Source organism: Podarcis pityusensis (assembly GCF_964106645.2).
Source record: "Podarcis pityusensis genome assembly, chromosome: 7".
Classification (NCBI taxonomy): domain Eukaryota; kingdom Metazoa; phylum Chordata; class Lepidosauria; order Squamata; family Lacertidae; genus Podarcis; species Podarcis pityusensis.
In genome coordinates this window covers 50,643,658-50,670,060 of record NC_138031.1, presented here as the reverse complement: position 1 = coordinate 50,670,060, position 26,403 = coordinate 50,643,658, and the positions used below count along the sequence as shown (strand labels likewise).

The 26,403-nt window shown below is 38.6% G+C and overlaps 1 protein-coding gene across 6 annotated transcripts in view; it reads left to right on the top strand.

Annotated features, from left to right (window-relative positions):
• Positions 1-26,403, top strand: part of SPIRE1 (spire type actin nucleation factor 1) — an 80,364-nt gene that overhangs the window by 6,760 nt on the left and 47,201 nt on the right. For all 6 annotated transcript variants that reach the window (XM_081014178.1, XM_081014174.1, XM_081014176.1 and 3 more), the window contains exons 2-3: positions 4,510-4,544; positions 20,463-20,693. In XM_081014178.1, coding sequence (XP_080870304.1) covers positions 4,510-4,544; positions 20,463-20,693 — 266 coding nt within the window. The remainder of the gene's footprint in view (positions 1-4,509; positions 4,545-20,462; positions 20,694-26,403) is intronic.

The window sequence follows — 26,403 nt, the reverse complement described above, 5'->3', positions numbered from 1 at the left end:
GATTGCAGCTTTAATTGAGTGATACTTCTCTAAGTCACTAGATTTGTTTTAAGGAGGCATGGGCTTCTCAGTGACATTTATTGGCTCAGTTTCTATCTTGATTGGCACAGAATTGGAATACTGATTAAGTGTGGTGTATATGGTTAAGTATGTGCTTGTATTTTGCTGCTGGATAGTGCTTTTTCTGGAGAAACCTCAAGCGTGTCATAAGGCACGTATGTGTAGTCCTTCCCTTTTTATTGAATCTACTTATGTCTGTTATTGGTTCAAGAGTGAGGTACAAAGTCTTCTAGACTAGTTGGCTGAATGAAGCAGAATGTGCTATGTAACCTACTAGGCTTAAGATGAAGTTCAATAACTCTTGCTCTAAACTTAATAACAATTAAAATCACAGTGGAACAAATACCAGTCAAAACTTTTCCTTTCACTTACTTCTATGAAGGCTGATCTTATGCCTGTTGTTTTGGGCACTAGAAACATGTAGTTTTATAGTCAACACAAAAGCTGGCATTTCCATAATTCTTTTTTACGTGATCTCTTTTTTCAGTTGAGATCAGATTCTTAAAGCAGCCAAAATGCTTTCCTTCTCCAAGTATGACTTTCAAGATAAATTGTTTGCTAGGATAAGAGGAGCACCTGTATATGAGGCTACATGTTGTGATTTTTCAAGGGCTTAATACTGTATTATTCTCTTGAAAGTTTAGAAAATACATTAGAGACAGAAATCAAGAAATTTCAGGGTTCTAAGGTTTACTAATTTAGTAGGGGTTTTATTCCTTTACTGAACGTTTGATGAAAAAGTTATAAGATTAACAGTGGCTGTCATTCATACGTGGTACACCCTGTAGTTCATTGTTCAAATATACTAATTATTTTATTGTTAATATCTTAGGGCACAGTAAGAACATATTATGCAGTCTTCTTACAGGGAAAATATATGTGCAAGGCTGGTTTCTCTTAATTCTTTCTTCTAGCCTGCTTTTCTAGCTGTCATTAATGAGCAAAAAGCCATCTATTGTTGAGTTTTGTTTATAATGAAATATGATTTTATTTCCTTAACAAGGTACACACCCACTTGAGCACTGAGATGTAAAGTGATTTTTTGGGTTGATTTAACATTACTTTGAATATTAGCCCTAGTTCTCACTGAGGTGGCAAAGGTGTGCCAGGGTTTTACTGCTTTAGGTTTCAATGGGAGGCTCACAGGATTGAACATTCCCCCATATAATATAAATAAAAATATATATCCACATAGTCAGGTAGCATGTCAGGCTACAGCCTTTCCTCCTGAAATCTAGTTTCCTGTGTGCAGAGAATTTGTATGAAGGAGCAATCAGTCATGTCAGTTACCATCCACAGGCTGAAGTACCACTGTTCAGATAGAGCTTTACAAACTCATGAGTACTAGACTTCAATTGTTGAGTCTCTTTTTATGTAATGGAGTTTGAAAGGGTAGACTGCAGCACTCTCAGATAATATTACAGAGCTAAATCTAAAGCCCGTAATTATAACTAAAAGCTGGCCAGAGCTTCTGGAGCTACAGTCTGAATGTTTTTTATTGCTTCAGGGTGCTTTGGGGGGAGGCAATGATAATTGAGTTTTATGTCTTAAGTTTTATCCTGGCATTTTGTGTATTTTTATTTTATCTAGAATATTGTAACACATTTGAAGTAGATGACCTCTTTTCTCAAACAGCAGAGTCTTGTGACACCTTAACACCTAACAAATTCATGTATCAAACTTTGGTTAATTCAAATCCACTTCATCAGATTCAGGAAGTGTAATCCTCAATTGGCAGCTGAGGATTATACATGTATTTATTAAATTTATATCCTGCCTTTCCAAAGGAGTCTGGGGCAAAAAACACACAAGTGATAAAACATCTTAAAAATATCTTTGAAACAATTTATCTTTAAAACATCTTTAAATGCATTTGGTAAAATAGACTTTAACCTATGAAAGCTTATGCCAAAATAAATTGGTTAGTATTTAATGTGCCACAGGAACCTTTGAATAGAAAAGGAGTTGAATGTCTAAAGGAGGATAAGGAGATTGTTCCAAGCATGGCTAGAATTGCCTGGTCAATCCAGAGGGCTTGCTAATACCATTTCTCTACCCTCAGATAAATTACAGCAGCTCTTAAGTGCTTCCCTGCTTGACAATAAAAAGGGAAGTGGTGGCAGTTTAATGAATATAAGAGGAATGCACCTTATACCCTGTTTATCTCATAAGGGAGATGTGGGAGTGATTGCCCCATGGTTAAAGAAATCAGTGAATGTGTGATTCCAGTTAATGCATGTTTTCAATATATAGAGAGGAGCCTTGGAAAGTGTGAATGAGGAAGGAAAGTGGGAGAGGCCAGTGTCTGTATTCTTTACAAGAACTTCTGTTGAAATTGAGTCATAGATTTGTATGACTCAGTTAAGTGTCAAGTCTTCAAAGTCAGCAGGGCAAAATGTTAGACATATACTGTCATAACTTCCTGAAAAGTGGGGGAAATAAAAGCATGGCTAGAATTGGAGCATGCTGAAGAACTTGACAAGCCAGACTTTAAAGTTGTATTTTAAAAACATTTTTTAATATCTGGATTTAATGAAGTCTGCAAATCTGTTCATCATGAAGATAGCCCCTTCTTGTGCACAAAGTATGCTCACTTCCCATCCACCTAAGTGGATCTTTGTGACTCCTAATTTGTCATCCTCCTTTTAGACCAGCAGCTGGTGCTGAACATATGAACCTCCTCCCTTCACAGTTCCTTTCAGCCTTGATAATGAGGTGTTGCTGTCATCCACCACTGCATCCCATTCCAACATGGATAGAGTGGTGAACCTTGACAAGCTCTCTGACTTCTGGCAAATCATTTCTTAGCCTAACCTACCTCACATGGTTTTGTGCAAATACACTGTCCATCTTCAGATTGTATAAATCTTTAATCTTTTAATAAAAATATCCAAGGAGAATAACATTTAGAATATTTTAGTACGTACTTTTTTGTGAGAATAAAAGGAGGAATCATTCATACATGGCATCCTGAATGTATTGCAGTAAGAGATGACTAAAAGTTTCATAATCAATAAAAGTGGGGAGGTGGCTATTGCAGAGACAGGCAGAGGAAGAAGCAACGAGACCCTAACCTAGCTTCAGCTTGGGGATGACAGTGCAAGTTCATGATCTTACATATGGTGCAACACTTCAGAGAGTGGTTTGTAGCATGATATAGACTGTCTGCCGTACTTCTTCTCAGCATGGAGCTGCGGAAGCTGTGAGGCGAAGGTTGTTGCTAGTTTTGTGCTGAGCTTTGGAGATCCTTGCTTCAGACGTTCAGCATGGCATCAGATACCAGACTCCACCCCTCTGAGGCCAGGGCCAGCATGTATTTTAGCTGGCTACTAAGGCCAATCAAAATTTGTCTATCCCTTTTTAAGGCTGATTTTTTTGGTAACAATTTTGTTAATATTTATTTATTCAAAAGCAGAATAAAATGAAGGTTGTGAAATACTGGCTAACTTGTCAATCAAATTGTGCACAGCTTATTGCTTCCAGGGTTATTTGCTTGTGTCAGGTTAAGTTATGCATGTGCAGGATGGAGGAGGTATAAATATGCATCACATTATCTGATTCAGTAGAAGACATTTTCATAATGTTATTTTCTCTCCCAATGAGTTTGTGAGAACATTTTTTTCTGAGTTACTGGGAAACTCAGACAATGAGAGGGGAACACCTTTGTTGTTTGTTAAGATGCTTATCTTAAGAAAGAGAAACTTTCTTGGGGGATTGTATATATTTCATGGAACAGACAAATACTTGTTCAGATTTCATTGAGTGGCAGATTTAAGATTTTAAAAATGTATATAGCAGTTCACCAGTAGCAATTAAGCCTCACCATGAACAGTGCATGTACAACCAGGGCCCAGATCCTTGCTCCATCTTCCTCCAGCAGTGGATTAGAGGTAGAAAGTACAGAAGCGTAAAATGATCAATTCACATAGGCCATCTGAGAAAGGAAGAGTCCTGGAGACTCAACTATACAGCTCTGAATAAAACATTTTAAGTGTGTTTTAAATGCAATATACAATGTGATACAGGATGGCAATGGTGAGCGTTTTTATATGTGTGTATATGTGTACGTTTTTAATATATGTGTACATTCCACCCCAGTGCATTTCCTCGCTTCCATGTAGCACCTGTATGGAGTGAAAGGAATAGTATTCCCATTTACCACAATCCCTGAAGATTTTTGCTTTGCACAGAGTTCTCAGGAAGAAAGAAGCAACACAGCTTCTTCTCTTCCTAAGTACGTGTACAAAGTGAAAGGATCACCTCCTTCTCTGGTCATCTGCAATATGCAATGAACAGGGAAATGTAATAGTCCATGGATGATGGGAGTTGTAGTCTACATGGGGAAAGAGGATGCATCAGATTTTTTTCTAATCTTTTCTAATCTTGTTTTTGGAATTGATTGTTTATTTTTAAAAGGTGAAAATAACTCTTTTTTGTTTTTAATTTCAGGTAAATCAGAACATTTACGCTGTCCAGAAACAGAGGTAAGAACTTGTAAAAGTGTTTGTTCTGTTTGATACACTAGTGTATCTTAGGGCATTTATATATAGCTCTCCCAGGTATCTGTACTGATATGCTGAGAGAGCACTGCCACAGGGGAGAGAAATGTGTGCAGTCTGTCTCTGAATACAGAAGAAAGCTTCAAGCAGTGGAGCTTTCAAAATGCAAATGCTAAGCAGGGAAAGGACTTCTTTTGGCTAGGCAGATGCTGCAATGGAGGGAAGAGCAAAAGGGTCAAGCAGTCCACAATCAGAGCAGCCCTTCCTCTTTTTCAGCTTTCCCAACTTTTCCAGCTTTTTGCTGTCCTTAACCAGCACCATCAACTGTGTCTGTGATGGTCTATGTGAAAGCCCCATGCAAGCAGCTTCACACTAGTGTTAGAAACTGAGATATGAAAGCTAGGAGCGAAATGGCACCTTAAACCTAGGTTATGGGCGCAACAACAGAATGTCTAGGTGTGCTTTTTTTATAACAAGAATACAAAGCTGAAAATGAATGAACTGCAGCTAAAATATTATGTTCATTTTTCACATGGTCTAGTCCTTCCCCTGCCCACCCTCCTAATATTCTTAAGAGGGTCTCTTCTCCAGTCTTCAGAAGGTAGCTAGAAGTGGGGAACCAGAAAAAGGTCCTCCTTTTCTTCCACTCTGCAGTTTTAATCTGAAATTTTAGGTGCAGTACTGCGCCCAGAGCTCAGAAACTGCTCACATGAATGAAATTCCATGTTGCAAAATGCACTTAGAACAATGGGAGTTTCGAACAGTGCTTCACACTGCTCCTTACACCCCCAAAAACTAAGGGTACAACGAGCAGCGTTTCAAAATGTTTCCCACTGCTCCTGAAAGCTCTGAAAGTCAGGTTTAATTCACACATGCTGATTTCACAGCTCTGTCGGTTATTTTCTCATAGGAAAAACTTGAGCTCTTTAAAGAATATGAGGACTGTGTTTGACCCATGTTTATTTCTTTTTAGCGCTGAGAGAAATCTGTATGATTCCGCTTAGTGTCTTAACAACTGTACCCAATGCTAGGGAAATTTCCCAGGAGCACTTGCATATTATTTGATACAGTTGTATCCTGCCCTTCCTCCATAGAGCTTAAAGTGGTATTTTAACCTCAAAATACCCCTGGAAGAGAGGTTGAGTGAGTGATGGTAACTTGCTCGAACAATGTGGTGAGTTTTGCAAGAATTTGGACATAGGATTTCCACCACATTAAAAACCATTTTAGCCACTGTGTGGGAATATAAAGTTTCTATAAAGAACAAGATCCAACCTCTTTCCAGGCAGAGTTTTTGTAGCTTTTGCCCTCACCTGTCGGTCAGGGTAAACTGGGAGTCTTGTGTGGCTGATCTGTATCTCTACCACCTTGCCTCAAGGGCTCTCTCACGTGACAATGCTACTGTTGACTGAGTTCTCTCTTTTGGTGAAAAGGGTATTTGATAGTAATCAGTTTTCTTTGGAGGCATTGATTTGGCTACTGAGTTTCTAGGATTTAGGGACTTGGATAGTTATTGTTTCTGACTCATATGCTGGCTTCTGTATCTCAATGGCCCTGTGCTTGCTATGCTGCTGCTGAGATTTAATATGCAACTGCCCCCTGGTTTTTGTCACTATTTTTAATACACTAGAAATACACTGAATTACTAATAGTGGTGGGAAGATCTCTGTACTTTCTGGAAATAAAGATCAGCTGTGTTTTACCAGAGCTTGGAAAAGATAGAAAATCATTCATTGTGACCTTAAAACATACTATTCACTGCTGCAGCTCCTGTCATATGACATCATGCATAAAATTCAAGATAGTTCTTTTTTAGAAACAAAAATAAGCTTGCCATGTGAGTGGAATAGAAATACTTTTTTTTTTAAGAAATAGCATGATGTGGAGAAAGTGGGTATAGATGTTTTTCTCCCTCTCTCATAACAGTAGGACTCAGGGACATCCAATGAAACTGAGTCTTGGAAGATTCAGGATAGACAAAATACATGCTACTTCACACTACGGAATTAACTATGTGGCTATCAAGATGTGGCTATCAACTTAAGTTGGCTTTAGAAGATTAGATGAATTTATGAAAGATAAGGCTATTGCCATGATGGGTATGTGCCAGGGACTGACTAGAAACTGAGGAGTGGTGGCTGGATTTGGGTGAGTGGGCACCGGAAGAAGGGGGGTTGGAGACTGACTTGGAGGAAGGGATCAGTGATCTGGGGGAGCCAGTAACAGCCAGGAGATGAGAGGCAGGAGAAGCTGTGAGATTGGAGAGTGAAGAACAGGTGCAGGAGGAGAGAGAGAGAGGTCAAGCTGGTGTAAAGGGCTTCCACACCTCCTCCTTCTGCCTCCACCTCCTGCTCTACTGTCTCCCAGGACCAGAAGAGGATTGAAGCAGGAAGAGCAAAAGGCTACACGCAGGTGGAGTCATTATCTGCTTGCAAGCAGCTGGGGGGGGGGGGCAAGAACAACATAAATGGAGGTTGAGGGCAGGGCTTCTTTGTTCAGCAACTCCCTCATCGGGTGCACACCTGGAAGTAGCTGATACACTTAGGCCTGATAGACATGCCTTTTGCTAACATGTAAGTGTACTTCTGACAATAAAGTGTTAGCTGTTTACTCAGGATGTCCATTCCTCCAGCACTGTGACAGTATGTTGTAACTCCACTGTCAGAAGCAGTATGGCTCTGAACACCAGTTTCTGGGAATTGTGGGTTATGCCCATGTTCTGTTTGCATGCTTCTCATAGGTGTTTGGGTGGCCACTGTGAGAACATTGTGCTGGACTAGGTGGGCCTCTGTCCTGATCCATCAAGGTTTTCTTATATTCTTATATCATGCTCAAAAGCAAAATAGGTATAGTCTGTCAATGACACCTGCAGCAAATGTTTTGAATAGTTATTTCAAATTACTATGTAATTTCCTTCCTTCTGGTTTCTTCGTCTGTCTTATCACTCTTGACTGCTCTTGACTGCTGTTAGCCTTTTCAGGACTTGGCCTGCCATTTTGTGGGCTTCAGCTTCTGTCCCTTACCCACTGCACCTTTTTAAGATCAGAGAAATGCAGCTTAGTATTTGTGGGTGGCAATTATTATTATTATTATTATTATTAATAATAATAATAATAAACATATTGTAGGATTAATAGATACAATTATTAATCATCATCTATGGTCTGTACAATGTAATAGTAAAATAGAACAATTCAGTTTTGAGATTTTTTTTCTTGGGAGTTTGCAAAAAATGCTTGGGCTTGCCTCGTGTTCCTTATTTCAAGGAATACTTCGCTGTTTAATGAGGAACAGGGGGCAAACCTCCATGGAAGGCAAAACAAAGTTTTAGGCCAGTAACATACATTAAATTAAAGATTCAGTTTAATAAAATGGCAGTGTACAATACAAGTTTTTGTTCTTTTCTTCAGCATTTATAGCACAAACATTCTGCTTGGCCTTTGAAAATATGTACAGTAGGACAGAATGTGACAAATAACTGAGGTAGCCCAGCCAAAGTACTTTCATGGTTCAGTTGGAAAGGCAGCTCTAGTACTCTCAAGGGCAAAGAGAACCTTCAATCATTATTTCCAAAACTGTCTGAGAAATCTTAATACAAAAGCTGTTTACTATGCAATATGACTAGGGTAGTATTTTTATCATCATATGCAGGACTGAAGCTCGTAAGTGGTAAAGTTTATAAAAGGTTATGTACATAATTATAGGCTAAAAATAGAAAATATATTGTGAACTACAGTGTAGGGTAAAAAAAGGCTTGCATAAGAATTGTTCTGGGTCCCTAAATAATGGGTGTAGAAACCTATAATGTGCACTATTTGGGATATTACAATTTTGTGTATATTCATGAACTTTGTGTTTAAAAAGTTGGTTGCAGCATAGTTTTGTAGACACAATTTCAGAGACAATGATGTCTCTGAAGTGGCAGCTGCAGAAGGTACAGTGATCAGCCACTCTTTCCCTCTGCGGAATGCTCCTGAATACTAGTTGCTGGCAATCACAAATGAGGTGTGTGTCTGGTTGGTCATTGTGATAAAAGAACTCTGGACTAGATGGACCTTTGGCCTGAATTAGCAAGGGTCTTCTTACAGCTCAGCAGCCCATTTGTCCATGAACCCACTTGACTTGACCTACTCCATGCTTATTAAATAACATATATTAAGTTCTCATGTAGTTAGATAAACAAACCCAAGTGTGGAGTACTTATCTGTTCCATCAAGTGCGGACATGTATAGAGAGAGATGTATCCTTCAAAATAAAATCCTAAATTGAACAAGTTAATATATTTTTCCCCACCTTAGCTGAAGGACAATTATTTGCTTTAAAAGTTTGAATAATTGTAATTGGATAATAGAAATTGTAGGCATGATCCAATCCATTGCTTAAGAAGCAGGCATTCTGTGATAGAAGTGGGAGTTGCTGGCATTTAATTGTGCTTGTGTACTGACACAGTAGATTACTAAATTTCATATTTAACCAGCTCTAGCATCTCCACTATTTTTAATGTACAATCAGATGTAACTTTTGCAAAAGTTGAAATTAAAAGAGGGAAAGCTTCCCAAGTTCAACATGTTTATTTGATACATGAACTTCCACAGTTACATGGTAAAAGACATTATGTTTATATGAAAGCATTTTGGAGATGAAGAATCTTGATGATTTGGGTGGGGATGAGGGCCTCATGGCAGAAGAGAGGAAGGGGAAGTTCCATTTGCTTGGGCAGAAATCCATTATACCGGCAGGCTGACACTATTAGAGGTGACCCTATATTATATATGCATTATTGTATTTCGTTTAGTTTCGTTTGGAAATGAAATAGTAAGGGTGTTGGGCAGGAGGGCATCCTCCCCTGTGTAGTTAGCTGAATGCTGTTGGATTCATGTTGCAACCAGCCTAAGAGACATATGAGCTTGACAGATCAAAATCCTGAAGAACAGGTGTAGATCTCCTGAGATTGTATCTCATAGGCTAGTCATTGTGCATTAATTACAATTGGCTATTTGTACAGCAGACTTTTCTTCAGTGCTGCACTTCTAGCTATGTCTGTGGTAGAGTGCTCTTTCTCGTTGTTTGCCAAAGCATTTTTGTATGGTGCAAATGCTGCTGATGTGTCAGAAGTATGCTTTATCTGAGATCTTAAAAAGTATGTGCTTTGTGACTGCAAATGCTATTTTAATTAGTTTTTGTAACGACATAATTAGCTGTGCCATGCATTGGATTTTAAAAATACTATTTTAATTCATCACTACTGGATTTTCAGTTATAAAGAATAATTTTATTTGTTTCAGGTTTGATTCTTTGCACAAATGACTATTGTTTATTTTATTTACTTAAAACTATGAGGCTGCTAATTTGTTTCTGAATAAAACACAGGTTTGTCCAGAAATCAAAGACTATGTTATTTGCAGGCCACAAGCAAACATTCTGTTTTAGCAGGCATTTTATGTAAGTTTTCTTTTTGTATGATTAATTTTTATTGTTTTATCCACTGTATGCTTTTTGAAATCTTATTGCACATGGCTTAGAAACTTTGTTGATTCAGTGATATATAAATAGCTGAAATAAATAATAAATAAGGTGTTCAGGTATATTATAATCTTCATGCCTAGACTAACAAAGAACTGACAGTTTCAAGTGAATTGTTCAAACATTCAACACCAGTGATTCAGAAATAGTATTTTCTTGTGAAAAAGGCATGGGGACTTGTTTTCTCTAACCATCTAATATCCAATTGCAAGGGCTGCAAAGGCAATAGAGCGTATTATCTAGTGCCTCCTTCCATTATTCTTCAATTTAATTAGGGCAGTCAGCTGCTTATCTTTAGCAATCATGAAGTGTTGCACTTTCAGCTTCATCCTGCAAGGAGATTATTCATCCATCTGACTTGTTAGGCACCCATTCATCCTGTTTACTAGGCACCCATTCATCCTTATGCCTCCAGTGACTTTGCTTACTATTCAGATACTATCATTCCTCGGGATGTTGGGGATAAAGTGAAAGACTGGATTAATGCTGGGAACAGACAACTGCTGTTTAAAATCCATGATTATACTGTTAAAATAGAATTGATGGCTACTCTGATCAGGGGGGTTTTCTATGACCTTGAATACCCTTCGGCTGGCCATCCATTCAAGCTGTAGGGGTGAAAGTTTATATCTCACTAAACATCCTACAACAATATTTAATAGTCAAAACTGGTTCACAGAAAAGTCAAATCTTATATGTAACTCTTATGATGCGTTTCATTAAAAACTCACACAAAACCATAGGGGTTACTTTGTTTGAAATGCTGTATATATAAAGCTTCCTTTATATTTTTTTACTTGCAATAATCCACTTGCCCAACATAAGAAGTAATTCATTTAGGGCCTTTTCAGATGTGAGAGACTTGTTCAGTTTATGCACTTAGTACAGATCCAGCACCAGTAGGCTGCAAAGTAATGGTAACCTATATGGGGAATAGCAATAGTGATATAATGCTTTCTTCCAAGAGACTGAGAACATGACATTACATCACATTTATAATGTAGTCATAATTTATAATATAACCATAAGCTTCAAAATATTTGTTGTGGCTTTGGATGCCATTCATGATATGACAGAAATAAAATATTCTGTTCTAATAATTTTTCAAGATTCAGGGTCGTTTCATATGTTCTTGGATATAGCTGACACTGTGAACTTTTCTAATGTTTACACTGTTAGGACACAGTTCAATTTTAATTAGCTTTTTACATCACTAACATATTTTAGGAAAAACAAACTCCCACTAGATTTTTTACATTGTTGTAGTGGGGAAAGTTTCAGGAAATTATCCAACTCTTATGCAATACTTAGCAACTATGAGATTTAAAATGAAACTACTGCAATGGCCTGATACTAGAAATGATGTGTCACATCCTATCTAGTTACAGTGAATATTATAACAGTGTATTAAGTATCCAGTCACTAATGTAAAATTGATAATGCAAAACATACCCTTAGTAGTTGAATGTTTAGTATTGTAATGATAAAATTAATTGTTAATGTTGTTTGTAAGCAACAAAGTGTTGGCTATGATTGCACAAACCAAGAAATAATAATCTGGTTCTCTGAATTATCTGAAATTACAACTTGATCCCCTACTTGATTTAGGACAGTTAAGTAATATAACATCATGTCATAGCGTTAAGCAGATTCCCTAGCAGCATTAAGGATTTTCCAGGTTTTTTTTATCAGCACAGAGCAAAATCCTCATTCAGTTAAATTATGTAATGTATTATAAATACAGTTTTATTAATGAATGCCATGCAGATGATGGAAGCTGCTTGGGACAGCCTTTTTTAATGAAAGTTTGTAGAACACATTTTGCTTTTTATTTTGAACATTATTACATAGGACGAATCATCTATAGCTAGTGTTCACTGCAGTGGCCAACCAGGTGCCACTGGCAAGCCCTCAAATAGGACCTGAATGGTGCTCTCCCGACTTGCAATTCCCAGCATCTGCTCATAGCTGTCAACTTTCCCCCTTTTTTAAGGGAAATTCACTTATTCCAAATAGGATTCCTTGCAAGAAAAGGGAAAAGTTGACAGCTATGCATCTGTTCAGCAAGACTTGTACTTCTGCATGCTTGGTAGTTCTTTATCTAGCAATGCTTTCAGCCAGTTCCCCCAGAACACATGTTAAGCAAACAAGCCTGTAATTTCAATGATCTCCCCTGGATATCTTTTTGAAAGTTTGTGTTATATTGGCCTCCTCAGTCCTCTGGTATGGAGGCTAATCTTAAGGACAAATTACATAATTTTGTTAGAAGAACATCAATTTCACATTTGAGTTCTTTAAATACTCTCAGGTGGATGCTATCCAGACCGTATGATTTGTCTGTTTTTATTTTGTTAGGAAGACCTAAAATTGCATCTTTTGTCGCCACTATTTGCCTTTTTTCCTGTGAAAGTCAGTTCAGGCGCTGGGAGCTGCCCTATATATTCTGCTGTGAAGACTGCACCTTCATTCAGCTTCTTTGCCATCTCTTTTCCTCTGTTAGCACACCTCTGCCTCACTTGTCATCCAAAGATCCTAACACATCCCTGCGGGACTCCCTAAAATTTTATAGTTTAACTGTGTGCTCCTTAAATTCTTTTTCTAGCACCCCCTATTGTCTGATTCAATTTGTTTGCCAGCATTTGTATTACTTTTTTCCTCCTTTTTGAACAATACTTCCATTTTCTAAAGGGAACCTTCTTGTCCTTAATAGCTTCTTTGACTCTGCTCATTAACTAACCACACCGGCAGCTTCTTGACTCAGGTGGTACCTTTTCTGATCTGTGGTTTACATTCTGGCTGAGCTTCTAATATTATGGTTTTAAACAACTTCCAAGCTTTTTGGAGAGATTTGATCCTCTTAACTTTGCCTTTCAACTTCCTTTTTACCAATCCCCTCAGTTTGGGGAAGTTTCCTCTTTTGAAGTGAAACGAGGCTGTTGGATATTTTTGGCAATTGACCATGTACATATATATTAAATTTGATAGAACTATGGTCACTGCCTTCAATCAGTACAGCAACTTACACCTCTCACCTTAAGGAACTTGCTTCATGCTACTACTAGCCTCACCTTAAATCTCTTTATATTTGTTTTAAAATACCGTATTGTGCTTGTTGCCGTATTTATTTCTTTTACACTGCCTCTCACTATAGTTGTGCAGGGAGGTATTCTTAATTCTATTCATACTCAACAAAGGGATGTCTCTTATCCTAGCTGGCTAACTAAAAAAAGGAAGGGAAAATCTGTTCTAGAAAGACCAAATAAATTTTATTTTAAGCTTATCATTTATTTACTATTTCAGAGCCATTACTAGATTTCAGTCAAAGTCATCCCCAAAATGAAAGTAATTGAGTGTTGTGTGTTCATCTGTAAATTCAGGCTAATTCTAGCTTCAGTGAATGCAGATAATTCCATGGAATGTTTTGTCATAGCTTTTTGCAGAAAACAGCTAAGCATACTGACTAGTATTTTATGTGAATGTTCGTAATTGGCCAATTATGTAGAGGAGCAATTCTCAAGTGAATATGTCCAGCAGGTGGATTATTGGACATTACAGTGTTATTTTGATTTCAGTTCAACCTTAGCAGTAACCTATTTTTGTAAAATAGAAATCGTGACTTGTTCAACAAAATTGTTAAGAAGGTGAGTGACATATTGATAAAATGATGTGGCCTGATATATTAGGCATTCAGTGAGTTGGTGCATAGTGACAAACATTTCTCAAGAATAGAAGCAGAGAACAGAAAGCAAGAAAAGCAGCCATTTTGAGGAGTACACACAGTGTTAAATATAATTTCCCCACATTTTGGTCTGCTATGGCATCATTTACAGAGCTTGTACTAGGACCACATTACAGGAGCAATAAGTTGGAAGTAGAGCATCTGTTTTATATTCACAAGTTTTAGATTTAATCCTAGCACTGCCAGTTAACGGATTTCTGGTTGAGAAAGACCTCTGTCTGAGAACTAAAAATTGAGAAGTCGTACTACTGTGTTATTCTGCAGTCACTTTTAGACCACCACAATGGAAGACAGCTCCTTATCATCTTAGAAAATAATTCACACAGAAGGATTAGTGAAATGAAATGAAACAAAAAAACAAAACAAAACAAAAACTGTTCTGTGTTCTATAATTCAGGAGCTGGAATTATTCATTGATATTTAAAATATCAAACGAGTTGAGGCCCCAGAGGCAGCTTAGTTAATTGACTTGTTTTGATATCCTTTGGTGCTTTCATATTAATTGATGTTTCTTTTTTAAGAAGTTTGTTTTTTGTAGTCCTTACTATTTATACGACATTCAATGAAAGCTGCCTCTGTTCTATCTAGTGTCCAGTTCTGCTGGTCTTTATATGACTTTTGTGTTCTGCTGGTCTTTATATGACTTTATATGACTTTACGCTGCTTAATGGCTGCTACTTTTTATGATCTCTCATTGTACCATTTTAAATAACAAAATGTGTACTTTTAATTTTAAATAAAAGGATTAGCTCTTTCTGCTCACACACCATAAAGGAGATTAAGTAGAGTTGTAAAGTTCACTAGGAAGTTGTGAGAAGAAATTTGGATGCAAGGTAGGTTTAAGTCTGCTAGTTAGGTGTAACTGTTCAACAAATACCTGCTGTGCATACCAGAAGCTGTGTGCCTTCTGCTTGGTATTCCCATTTACTTTCTCATTCCTATGTCGCTTACTCACTTTCCCAAGTAGACAGATCATGTTTTTTAAACTCTTTTGGACTTAAAATTGCTTGTTGTTCAGCAGAACAAGGAGCAAATTTATGTTCTGCCTTACCACTGAATAAGATCTTATCCCATCACTTGTGGATTTTTAGGAGACATTGAAATGGTATATTTGCAACTACATATCTACTAATCTGCTTTTAAAAACTGTAAAGGTTGTTTTTCGTGGAGACAAGATTATGCCAGTGTCCACATTCTTCACTGCCTGATAAAGGATACAGACACACTAGTTTATGAATAATGTGACTTTGTGCATTTGAGTGTAAATAGCACTGGTAGCATTACTACTTTTTTGTAATCCAGTACAGATAGATTCCTGTGCCTGTCAACAATCTGAATATCCTTCTTTGGTTGTACCGCAGCTTGTTGCATTTGCTCAGCTAATCCATGATATGATGACCGATATGTCAGCTCATTGCACTCAGTTTGGACTAACTCACAGTAATACTAGGAATTTTAATCACTGCAGACATACCTTAAAAAGAGGTACAAGATATGTTTATCTCCCAAAATGTTCGCTTTCTGTCGTAGTTAGTGTTAGCATAGATATATGTTGCACAGAAACTGAAAAAATATGTCAGTGAACTTTGCACTAGATGAAACACTCTAATTATCTGACTGCATTAAACAGGTAGTAAGATTAAACAGGTAATAAACCAAGAAAGTAACGCACTTTAAATATTTTCATAACTCCTCCTTTCTAATAAAACTTGTTTCTTGGTTTACTGAGGGAGTTCACATGAGTACTTTCCAAACAGAAAGATTAACAGTCCTTCAGCCGAAGAGTTTAAACAAAGATCAATTCCCCCTGTGCATACTGTTCTCAAGGATGTTGAAGAAAAGTGATGTGCCAACAAAGAGAATAATGTCTGTGCTACTGGAATTGCTGTTTTGATTATTTTGGCTTTGGAATAAACTAAATGTATTTATTTTATTTACTTATTAAATTTCTATACCGCCCTTCATCCAAGGATCACAGGGCAGTTTACAATATAGAAATACAAAAATACATACCATAGTAACAAACAAAAACAATGCTCCCCCCAAATACATAAACAGTTTTAAAAGGCCATAGATTGTTTAATTAGCCCAAGGTATGGGATAAGAAGAACGTTTTTGCTTGGTACCTAACAGTATGTAACAAAGGTGTCAGGTGAGTCTCCCCAAGGAGAATATTCCACAAATGGGGAGCCAGTGCAGAAAAGGCCCCTTCTCAATTTGCTGCCCTCTGGACCCCTCATGGAGGAGGCACAAGAAGAATGGCCTCAAATGATGATCTCAGGGTCTGGTTCAGTTCATATGGGGAGGGGTAAATTGTTATCTCAGTGATGCATTAAATAAGTCTTTTAATATAGAATCATAGAATTGTAGAGTTGTAAGGAACCCCAAGGGTCATTTAGACCAACCCCCTGCATTACAGGAATCTGAATGCAGTCTCCCATCCAATTTGAAACTGTACCGGCTTGGCTTAGCTTTGCAAATATGCCAGCAGTTTTATTGATGCACCACTGCTTAGCAATGTCATGGACATTCAAAATGACATGGTAATCCTATACATATCTGCTCTACTTCTAAATAGATATATATAGGATTACATTGTCAATTAGCCTCATTGAATTCAGTGGGACTAACTCTCAAGTACATAGGACCACAACCTGAAAAATCTGACTCTTTAGATTGTGTGACTTGCTCCTCTGTAGTGTTTTATCACACACCTGTGAATGCATGAAAACACTCCTAAATGGAAGTTAATTCTGTTATTAAACAACAACAATTCATCTGTAGGGCTGCTGTGTTACATTATCAATGTTAGGACAATACCCTTATTAGGCCATCCAAAACACCACAAAATAATGTGCAACCTTTCAAGTTCTCCAGTACTTTTCATTAGACCAGATGATAAATAGACCATTAGTGGGTGGAGGAATAAAAGTTATTTTTGTTGATGTTGAAGCCTTGGAAACTGTACCTGGTCACAGTCTTAAGATGAAAGTTCTTAACCTGAAGCACTATTTCTGGGTTAGCAGAGTCTGTAACCTGAAGCGTATGTAACCCAAGGTACCACTGTATTATAAAAGAGAAATTATTTGCTTATACAGTGGTACCTCGGGTTACATATGCTTCAGGTTACAGTGGTGCCTCGCAAGACGAAATTAATCCATTCCGCGAGTGTCTTAGTCTAGCGGTTTTTTCGTCTTGCAAAGCAACCCTATTAGCGGCTTAGCAGATTAGCGCTATTAGCGGTTTAGCGGCTATTAAAGGCTTATCGGCTTAGCGGATTTGCTGCTAAAAGGCTATTAAAGGCTTAGCGGCTTAGATAAAGGGGGAGGAAAGCGGGGAAAAAATCTCAAGACTTGCAAGACATTTTCGTCTTGCGAAGCAAGCCCATAGGGAAATTCGTCCTGTGAAGCAACTCAAAAACGGAAAACCCTTTCGTCTAGCGGGTTTTCCGTCTTGCGAGGCATTCGTCTTGCGGGGCACCACTGTACATACGCTTCAGGTTACAGACTCCGCTAACCCAGAAATAGTACCTCGGGTTAAGAACTTTGCTTCAGGATGAGAACAGAAATCGTGCTCCGGCGGTGTGGCAGCAGTGGGAGGCCCCATTAGCTAAAGTGGTGCTTCAGGTTAAGAACAGTTTCGGGTTAAGAACGGACCTCCGGAACGAATTAAGTACTTAACCCGAGGTACCACTGTACTCTCATTTCTGATAGTCTGCTGAATGCACAAACATAGTATGCGGGACTGGTCTGCCTGCTACCTCCTTTGACATGTATAACAGATAAATGGAGGGCTAGGCAGAAGAATGATTTGATTGGTTTTAATAGAATGTTTGTGACTGCTTTTGCTGTGGTATAATTTTTCTGCAACTTAGAAAACTTAAGCAGTGTGCACACCATACATTAACCGCACCCCCCCATCCTAAGAAGTGTAGTTTACCCCTCACAGAGCTATAATTCCCAGCACCCTTAACAAACTACAGTTCCTTTTATTCCGTTGGGTGTGATGTGCTTATATGTATGGCACATACGCAGCCTTAGTTTTCAAACAACGTAAGAATCAAGTGTAGGTGAATCAACTTGGCAGGTCCTTTAACACAGCAGGGTGAAGGGTACTTGGTATTACAGATTATATCCCACTCCTTAGAAACTTACACAAATATATTTGGAGCTACTCTGACTCTTCTTGACCGCAGACTTATTTGGGCCTCAGACTTATAAAGAGATTACCAGCTCCAAGGAAAAGTCAGATAATTACAAGTGTGGCAGAAAAACAGCCTTTTTAATGTTTATAAGTACAGCTATGCCTTGGAGCTTTGTCACTTTAATTATGAACATGGACAAGCTCAGGAAGAGGGCAAGCACACAGACAATGCCCTGTTATATGTAATAAGTGAGGGAGAATGGCATGCATTATAAACATTAACACGTGTTTCAAAATGACTGAAAAATAAAAATAGTTTTTAAAAGTTCATTTTAGAAAACATATACTGTCTGTGATATGACTGGAAATCACAGAAATGCATCAGCTATAGGGTGGCACTGTTTGCACTAGTGGCAAGAAAAATAAGGGCAACCTTTCTGGATAGTGCAAGTGCCAAACCCCTGGGATGCTCACTAGAAGGAATGTTTTTAAATTTTAGATATTGTAGAATTTGTCCTGGTCTGGTGCATGAAATGTCTTTTGTTTTATAGTTTGTGATTTGTGCTCATGCTGTATTGTGATGGCCATTGGCTATAAACAATAAAATTTACTGGAACAGACTGACAAAAAGTAAAAGTTCTCAGGAGAATTAAATCACCAATATTACTCATATTCTTCTCCTAAAAATAATTCATTTAGTGCATGACCTTTATTAAACCAAACAGAAAAATGTGCCAACTAGATGTTTCCAGACCAAGCCTGCCATTAAGCAAGTCAGTTGTAGCAAAAGAAGGTGTGGTTTGGGGCACGTCCATCCCTCAGCTGGAAGAATGCAACTGAAGCAGAGAGAGTGAAATATCAGTGCCAGCTGTCCATAAAATAGTGGTTACAAAGGAATCAAGCACAATCTCTCTTCTTGGCTTGAACAGAGGGGCTGCAATGGCAGATATTCAGCACCTGCAATGATTTTGTTTCAACCTTGAAACCATTGCAGGTGCTTGTCTTGGGCTCAGGAGAGGGTCCTAGGAAGCCATCTTCATAGCTGAGATGAAGTTGCTCAAGTCTGGAACATGTTCACCCCTTCAGCCCATGATGCCATTTCCTATTATGGGAGGAAAACTGGACTTGGAAGATGTTCAACTGAGAGGACATGTCTTCCAAATCCAATTCGTCACGACCCCATCACTTTCAGATCCTAGCTGGAGAACAGAAAGTTAGAGCAATCATGTTCTTCTTTAGGCTAACTATTGCTAAAAGCTTGCTTCTGCATGCTACTTTCTGCTACCCATGTTTGTTTCCTGACCACCCCTTAATCCTGTAGGTTTGGGGCAGTGTGCTTTTGCAAGTGAGTCTGGAATTCTAATAATAATGGTAATAAACAGTGTTTTTTATGTATGCCTCTGGGTGTCCCCACTTGGCTGTAGGGACCCATTCTAGAACTTTCCCCTCTTCCGTTTGGGGCTCACAGGTTCAGGGCCGGCCCAATACATTTTGGCACCTGAGACGAACCACAAAATGGTGCCCCCCTTCCCACCAGAGTGGAAAGGGTGAGTGAACATCTACATCAGGAACAAGGGGAAGAATAAAGCCCTAGATTGGGATCTGGTGCCCCTGTGGATTCTGCCACCTGAGGCGGTCACCACACCTTGCCTCATGAGTGGACTGGCCCTGCACAGGGGAAATCCCATAGAAAGAGTGCTGCTGAAATGGCACAAAGGCTGTTACTCCAGTAAAAGTCATACTACATTTTAATATTAATGTATGTTTGCTGAACATGCTATATAAAAAAGTAACCATTTGTTTTCTGTGAATTATAGTGTACATCGTATTTCTTATTACCTTAATAAGCTCAACATCGTTACATTGTCTTAGTTTTCAAGGTGTAAACATTAAATGCATACACTAACATACAGTGGTACCTCGCAAGACGAATGCCTCGCAAGACAAAAAACTCACTAGACGAAAGGGTTTTTTGTTTTTTGAGCTGCTTCGCAAGACGATTTTCGCTATGGGCTTGCTTCGCAAGACGGAAACATCTTGCAAGTTTGTTTCCTTTTTCTTAACACTGTTAATACAGTTGCGACTTGACTTCGAGGAGCAACTCATAGAACGTGGTGTGGTAGCCTTTTTTGAGGTTTTTAAAGACTTTGGTGATTTTTGAAGCTTTTCCAAAACTTTCCCGACACCGTGCTTCACAAGACGAAAAAAATCACAAGACGACAAAACTCGCGGAACGAATTAATTTCGTCTTGCGAGGCACCACTGTACCTCATTCTTTTCTTGTGGTTTCAAAACAACCCTCACAAGGAGCAGGATTTAGAGAGTTTGAATATTGGCATCTCATTAATACTGATATTTCCATTTTTGTGCTATATTTGATATCTTCCTGTTTAACAGTGATATAACAGAAAATGTATTTCATGGTTGATATTGTAGCAGTTAATAGTAGCAAAATATTAGTACCAATATATCTAATATGATGTAATCCTTCTTTTCAGGTAATAGAATCATTGGGAATTATTATTTATAAAGCACTGGACTATGGCTTGAAGGAGAATGAAGAGCGAGAGCTAAGCCCCCCCTTGGAACAGCTTATTGATCATATGACCAACACAGTAGAAGCAGATGGGAGCAAAGATGAAGGTTATGAGGCTCTGGATGAAGGAGTAGAAGAAGAAAATGACAAGGGAGACGTTGAAGTTATACATTCTTATCGAGATGTCATGAAGGTACAGACTGGTTATCTGATATTGTTATTTATATTGTTTAGTACCTTTTAACTGCAATACTGACAGTTGTAGTTCAAACACTGGTCACATTATCTCCAACACACATAATGTTTGCTTAACCCTTTTGATTTCAACAGACTTCAGTGCATACTTTAGTACTTCATTGGGTTGCATATATTTATTTCTCACATGAAATTTCCTGATAATTCTAGACTTTTGCACATATTAAAACTGTATAAGGACACAGTATAGATTCCTATGACATACTATGGTTGTATTATGGATCATCATCAGAGGCTCTTCTTCGTGGGTCTCCTCTGTGACTTGAAAATGGGCCTTTCCTGCAGTGGCTCCCCACTTGTGGAGGGAGACTTGCTTGATGCCTTGGTTACATGTTTTTGTCTGGCACATGAATATATGTTCTAATGTATTTCTGTGGTTTTTTTAACTGATTGTGCCAGTTCCCTATGGAACAGGAATGAAGTAGATGGCTTAAAATGCAAAAGGAACATATGAAAGGAGGTTCTCTTTAACTCACTGGTGAGAGTTTCTTCCAGTCTCAGAGTGCTTCCAGACTGTTGCTATATTCAGGTGTGATTCAGTCATTTAGTGGCAAATTCAGTCCATGCATTTAAAGTTGATTTGGAGAACTTTTACAGCATACCCAATTCCTTCCAAAATTGGACTTTTTACCACAAGGGAAAGTGATAGAGAGATACACTGGAAAATGTGGGGAAGTATTTGCTTGATGCAACATTGTCTAATCTCCGTTCAAACAACTGCTTTGAGATTTTATCTACAGTCAAGCAATATATAAATTTTACGAAATAATAGATTAGAATGAATGCTCAATAAATAGCCACATTGTCTAATCTCCCCACAAACAAACTAGGATGAATGATTCAAGAAACAGGTGGTCTGGAAGTAACCACAGGGAGAAAAATGGCTCTGGAAAAGAGGTTCCAGGGAAAAGGGAAAGTGAGGGAAGGTGTTCAGCAACCTCTTCTTACCTGTGCCTTCTGCTCTTTGAATTTCCCCCAGTCAGACTTCTCACTTTTATAGGGATTTGACTGCAACCCAGTTTTAATTTGTGGGTCTGTTACTAGTGTGTCTTGTTTGAACTTTATTGGCCTTCAGGCATTTTATTGATATTTGTAGTATATTTGAGTGCATTGCTAATGCTGCACATAAAAAGACAATTTGTCCACAGTTTTTTCATACAAGTAGATCTGTGGAATTAGTTTTGTGGTATTATTTTTGCTACACCCTTTATAGGGATAGTGTGCTGCTAAAGCATATTTATAGCTGGTTATAGATTATGTAACAGTGACACGGGTGGCACTGTAGGTTAAACCACTGAGCCTAGGGCTTGCCAATTAGAAGGTCGGCGGTTCGAATCCCCACGATGGGGTGAGTTCCCGATGCTCGGTCCCTGCTCCTGCCAACCTAGCAGTTCGAAAGCACGTCAAAGTGCAAGTAGATAAATAGGTACCACTCCTGCGGGAAGGTAAACGGCGTTTCTGTGCACTGCTCTGGTTCGCCAGAAGCGGCTTAGTCATGCTGGCCACATGACCCGGAAGCTGTACGCCGGCTCCCTCGACCAGTAAAGCAAGGTGAGCACCGCAACCCCAGAGTCGTCCACGACTGGACCTAACAGTCAGGGGTCCCTTTACCTTTTATAGATTATGTACCTGTGACACGCTCTCTTAGGGAGTAGTCCTAAATATGGGAAGCCAGTGTAATTAAGCCACTTTAAATAACGTCAGCATAAAGTGCACCAGATCCAAACTCCATCCTGAAGCCTGGCACAGGGAAAACAAGCCTTTAAAATAGCATCTGATTTGCACCACTCTTTTTTGCTGATGTATGTTCCGGTGGTTGCCAGGTCACGTAACCAAGCTGGACGGCGTTAGGATCCAGCATAAGTCTTCCCTTGCCTGGTCTTGCCCTCGCTACTCACCTGGAATGCCCATTTTTCAGGGCATGTGCTGGCATTAGTTCAGCCAGTCTCAGGTCAGTTGGCTTAGCCCCAGCTGGACTACAATGAGAAAGTTATACTGGAGTATCTCAGTCTGAGCCAGGATTGGTTACTTATGCCAGCGTAGTATGACAGAGCTGTGAACCTGCTGGCTGAGCTGGAGATCTACTATATCTTAACTCAGTCTTCCCAGTGAATCTATTGTTAGGCTTGCACCCCTACTCATAGCAGATCATTCTCATTTGCTGGTAGAAGTTCCATAAGCTATTTGCTTGCTGATTTGAACCTACCATTCTTCAAATATCTGTCTTTAAAGGGACAGAGAATGTTATTTTGGCTCTGTTCTGTTTTTTATTCAGCAGCTTGCCTAGAGTACAGATGCGATAACTGCAATGCAAATCCTCTTAGGAATTTCACCACTGCATTGATGTAATTTTCTCCCCAACCCACACACCTTCATCACATTCCACTTTCCTACAAACTCCTAACAGAGAAGTCTGCATATCTGAACCAGATTAACATCTTAATGCATGTATTGTGTGGCAACAATTGAGTAGCACTATGCAGCATTGCACTGTAGTAGTATCTGATGGCATTTTTTGTGTTGTGATATTTGTGTCAGTTCTATTTTATTAACACATTCATTACTGAGGGTGTATGCAACAAATTTAGTACCACTGTAAGGAAGATAGTTGGAGGCATGTGGGCTACTTTACTGCCCTTTCACTCATCCATGCCCTTTTCTCTCTTTCTCTTTTTTAGTTCTAGATAGCCTCTTTACAGTCAGTCTCAGGAAGGAGTAAAGCCTACCACATATGTATGGGCTATGAACTGTGAGTGAGCTGGAGCCGTGGGGAAGAGAGTTGGCTCTTTAGTCCTGAACTCAGACCAATCTTCTTTACCACCAAAATATGTTGATACTACATATTTTAGCTATGACAGATACAATCGAAGCAAGATACAGAACAGTTGAAGAGGGAGTAGCAGCTTTGTGGATATGAATTGTTCTACTGTATTTATTTAGTGTTGTCAGTTTACCTTCTCTCAGTCAGGCATGGATAATTCCTTCAGTGATGGGGGGAAAAGATTAATACATCAATCTGTATGTTCATGTTAGCATTTACTTTGCATTAAAGAAATGCATGTGGCTATATGTACTTTTCTAACAGGTTTATATGGGTGATAGCTACTGAAATATGCCAGTTACCTATACCTTTCCCAGTTGTGCAGATAACCATGGATCTGCCCTAGAACTGGGGCTCTGAGGATGGTCTCATGTCTGGGATATATGATGAAGCAAAGAATAACATGAGCATATACACAATGCCATGTTATTGAGTAACCATAAAAAGCTCCACCTGAAGGTGAAGAGATCTTGGTAACCTTGAGTATCTGCAATTCCTGCATGACAAATTGAGCACGACTCTGGTGGTAGTGTGTTGGATTAAGCTTTGACTATCTTTTCTGTTTCTGGATATGTAGTATACATCCACAGTGTTTGATGTAAAACTTCAGATACTTAAAACCTCAATACAAATTTATGTAATACTCTTTACACAGACTTTTAGAACTGAAAGTATTCAGGTCATCCATGAATTTGAATTATATTTCTAGTCCTGCTAATCTAACTCAAACCTCTTGACACATTGATCTTAAAGCTTTACAGTATTGCAGTATAAATCTTCAGTAGTCTGAAGAAGTTGCTGTATATTTATTTAACAATTTCCAGACCCCCCTTTCCCCCTGCTGATATTCAAAAGTGCTTTCAGAATCTGTTGCTGACAGAAGCAAGTGTTTTATAAAAGTTTGAGTGCATTACTGTTCATTGATGTCAAAAAAAGGATTCATTTCTCATTAAAAAATGCATTTCCTAAGCCTTTGGGTACTTGGAACATATAACCTTGTCATATCCTAAACATGGTTTCACTTTAATGAACCATAATGGGTACTATGCATTGTTATGTTAAGAAAACTCCTGAAATTATGCTATGCAATTTTCTTGCTTCATTGTTCAAAGGGGAAATTCTGTGTTCTCTATCAACTGTGTCAAACTGCAGTTTCTGTGACCCACCATTAGTTTTGGTTGTTAACTGTTAACTTTAAGAGATATATTTCGTAAAGCAAGGTCAGGTTGAAAGTTTGATGGCTCATAAATTTTAAAAGAGTTCAAGCTCATAGGTGATATTTTAAATGGATATGAGTTGAGAGGAAATACTATTCCTTATGGAATTTCTAACTTTATATTAGATTTTATCATTCTTGTTTAATAACAATGTTTATCTCTCGTGTGTCTATATGTGTAGGGTTATTGCCAATTAAATCATACTCAGAGTAGACCATTGGAATCAATGCACTTGGTTGACTTTCCCATTGATTTTGCTTTGTCTATACTAAATAAGACTTGATTAGCTACCATCCCATGAGCTTGTATTCTGTCCACTTTGTTCAGAACACAGGGCCAGTACAAGACATTTTGCTGCCTGAGGCGAAGGACAAAGTAGTGCCCTCCCTCAAGGCACATAAGAAGCCAATTAGATTGGAAGTTGAATCTTGATGCAATATTGGTGAAAGGACAGTGTCCTGAACTGCGCTTGAGGGCAGCAGACTAGCATAGGGAGTACAGGGTAGGTCACGTGGCACTCATAGCTCTGGTCACTCCCTGCATCTCAGCATCTGCTGCCAGAGGCAGCTGCCTCACACTGCCTCATCTTAGGGCTGGCCCTGTCAGAACAGTGCAGATTCATGGGTTTTGTTGATTTAGATTATTTCTCAAATCATGTTTCTTATACTGGGAAATTTTGCAGGTAGCATTTTAGATACATCAGGGAAAGTTGTTTAATAACTACCAAATCATACATGTTAATTAAAAAAACAACTGACTGCAGATGCAAATCAAAGAGGCCTGTTCAGTCACTTTGTACCACTGCAGCTACAGCAGCTGATATGGCAAATTTGCTTTTCAAACTGAAATGCAGTGTAGCTCCTTTGGGAGTTTGAGTTGCCAAATTGGATATTCAAGCTTACTTTCTCAAGTTTTTGTTTGGCAGGACATTAACTAGGAGCTCTGCACTGCTGTCTTGCTGCCAGCATGCTTTTCATGCAGATACTGACAGAGAAGAAGCAAGTTGCAGCATAAATCCTTGGGCTGAAAATATGCACTGAATTTTGGGGTTGTTTGAGGGGAGAAATCTCGGTCAGCCTCTCATTGAGAGAAATTGAGGCCAGGAACTCAATAAAAAGTATTTTAGAGAACTGAGGGCTAAATTAGATTTGGCTGCAACACCTTCTCTGTTTATATCTCAAACAATATATGGAGAACTAAACCACCTCTCCTTCCTGATTTTAAAGTAAAAAGGGATATTCTGCTGAGAGTAATGTAGCTAGTACTGAAAAATATGATCAGTAAAGGGAATTGATTGCTATTGCAAAATTATTCTCACATCTGAACACTTGTTTGTTTGTTTATCCCTTCCTCCCAAAGGTGCCTAGGGTGGCAATAAAACATCCCAATCTCAAGATTGTTTAAAAACCTAAGAGTCCAACTGGATCGGGTCAAGATGCCATCCAGTCTAGTACTGTTCTCACAGTGGCCAACCAGATACCTATGGGAGGCCCACAAAAAGGCCCTGAGCAACTGATATTAAGAGGTATATTTCCTATGACAGCAGAGGAAGAACATAACCATCATGGCTAGTAGCCACTGATAGCCCTTATTCTCTTTGAATTTGTCTT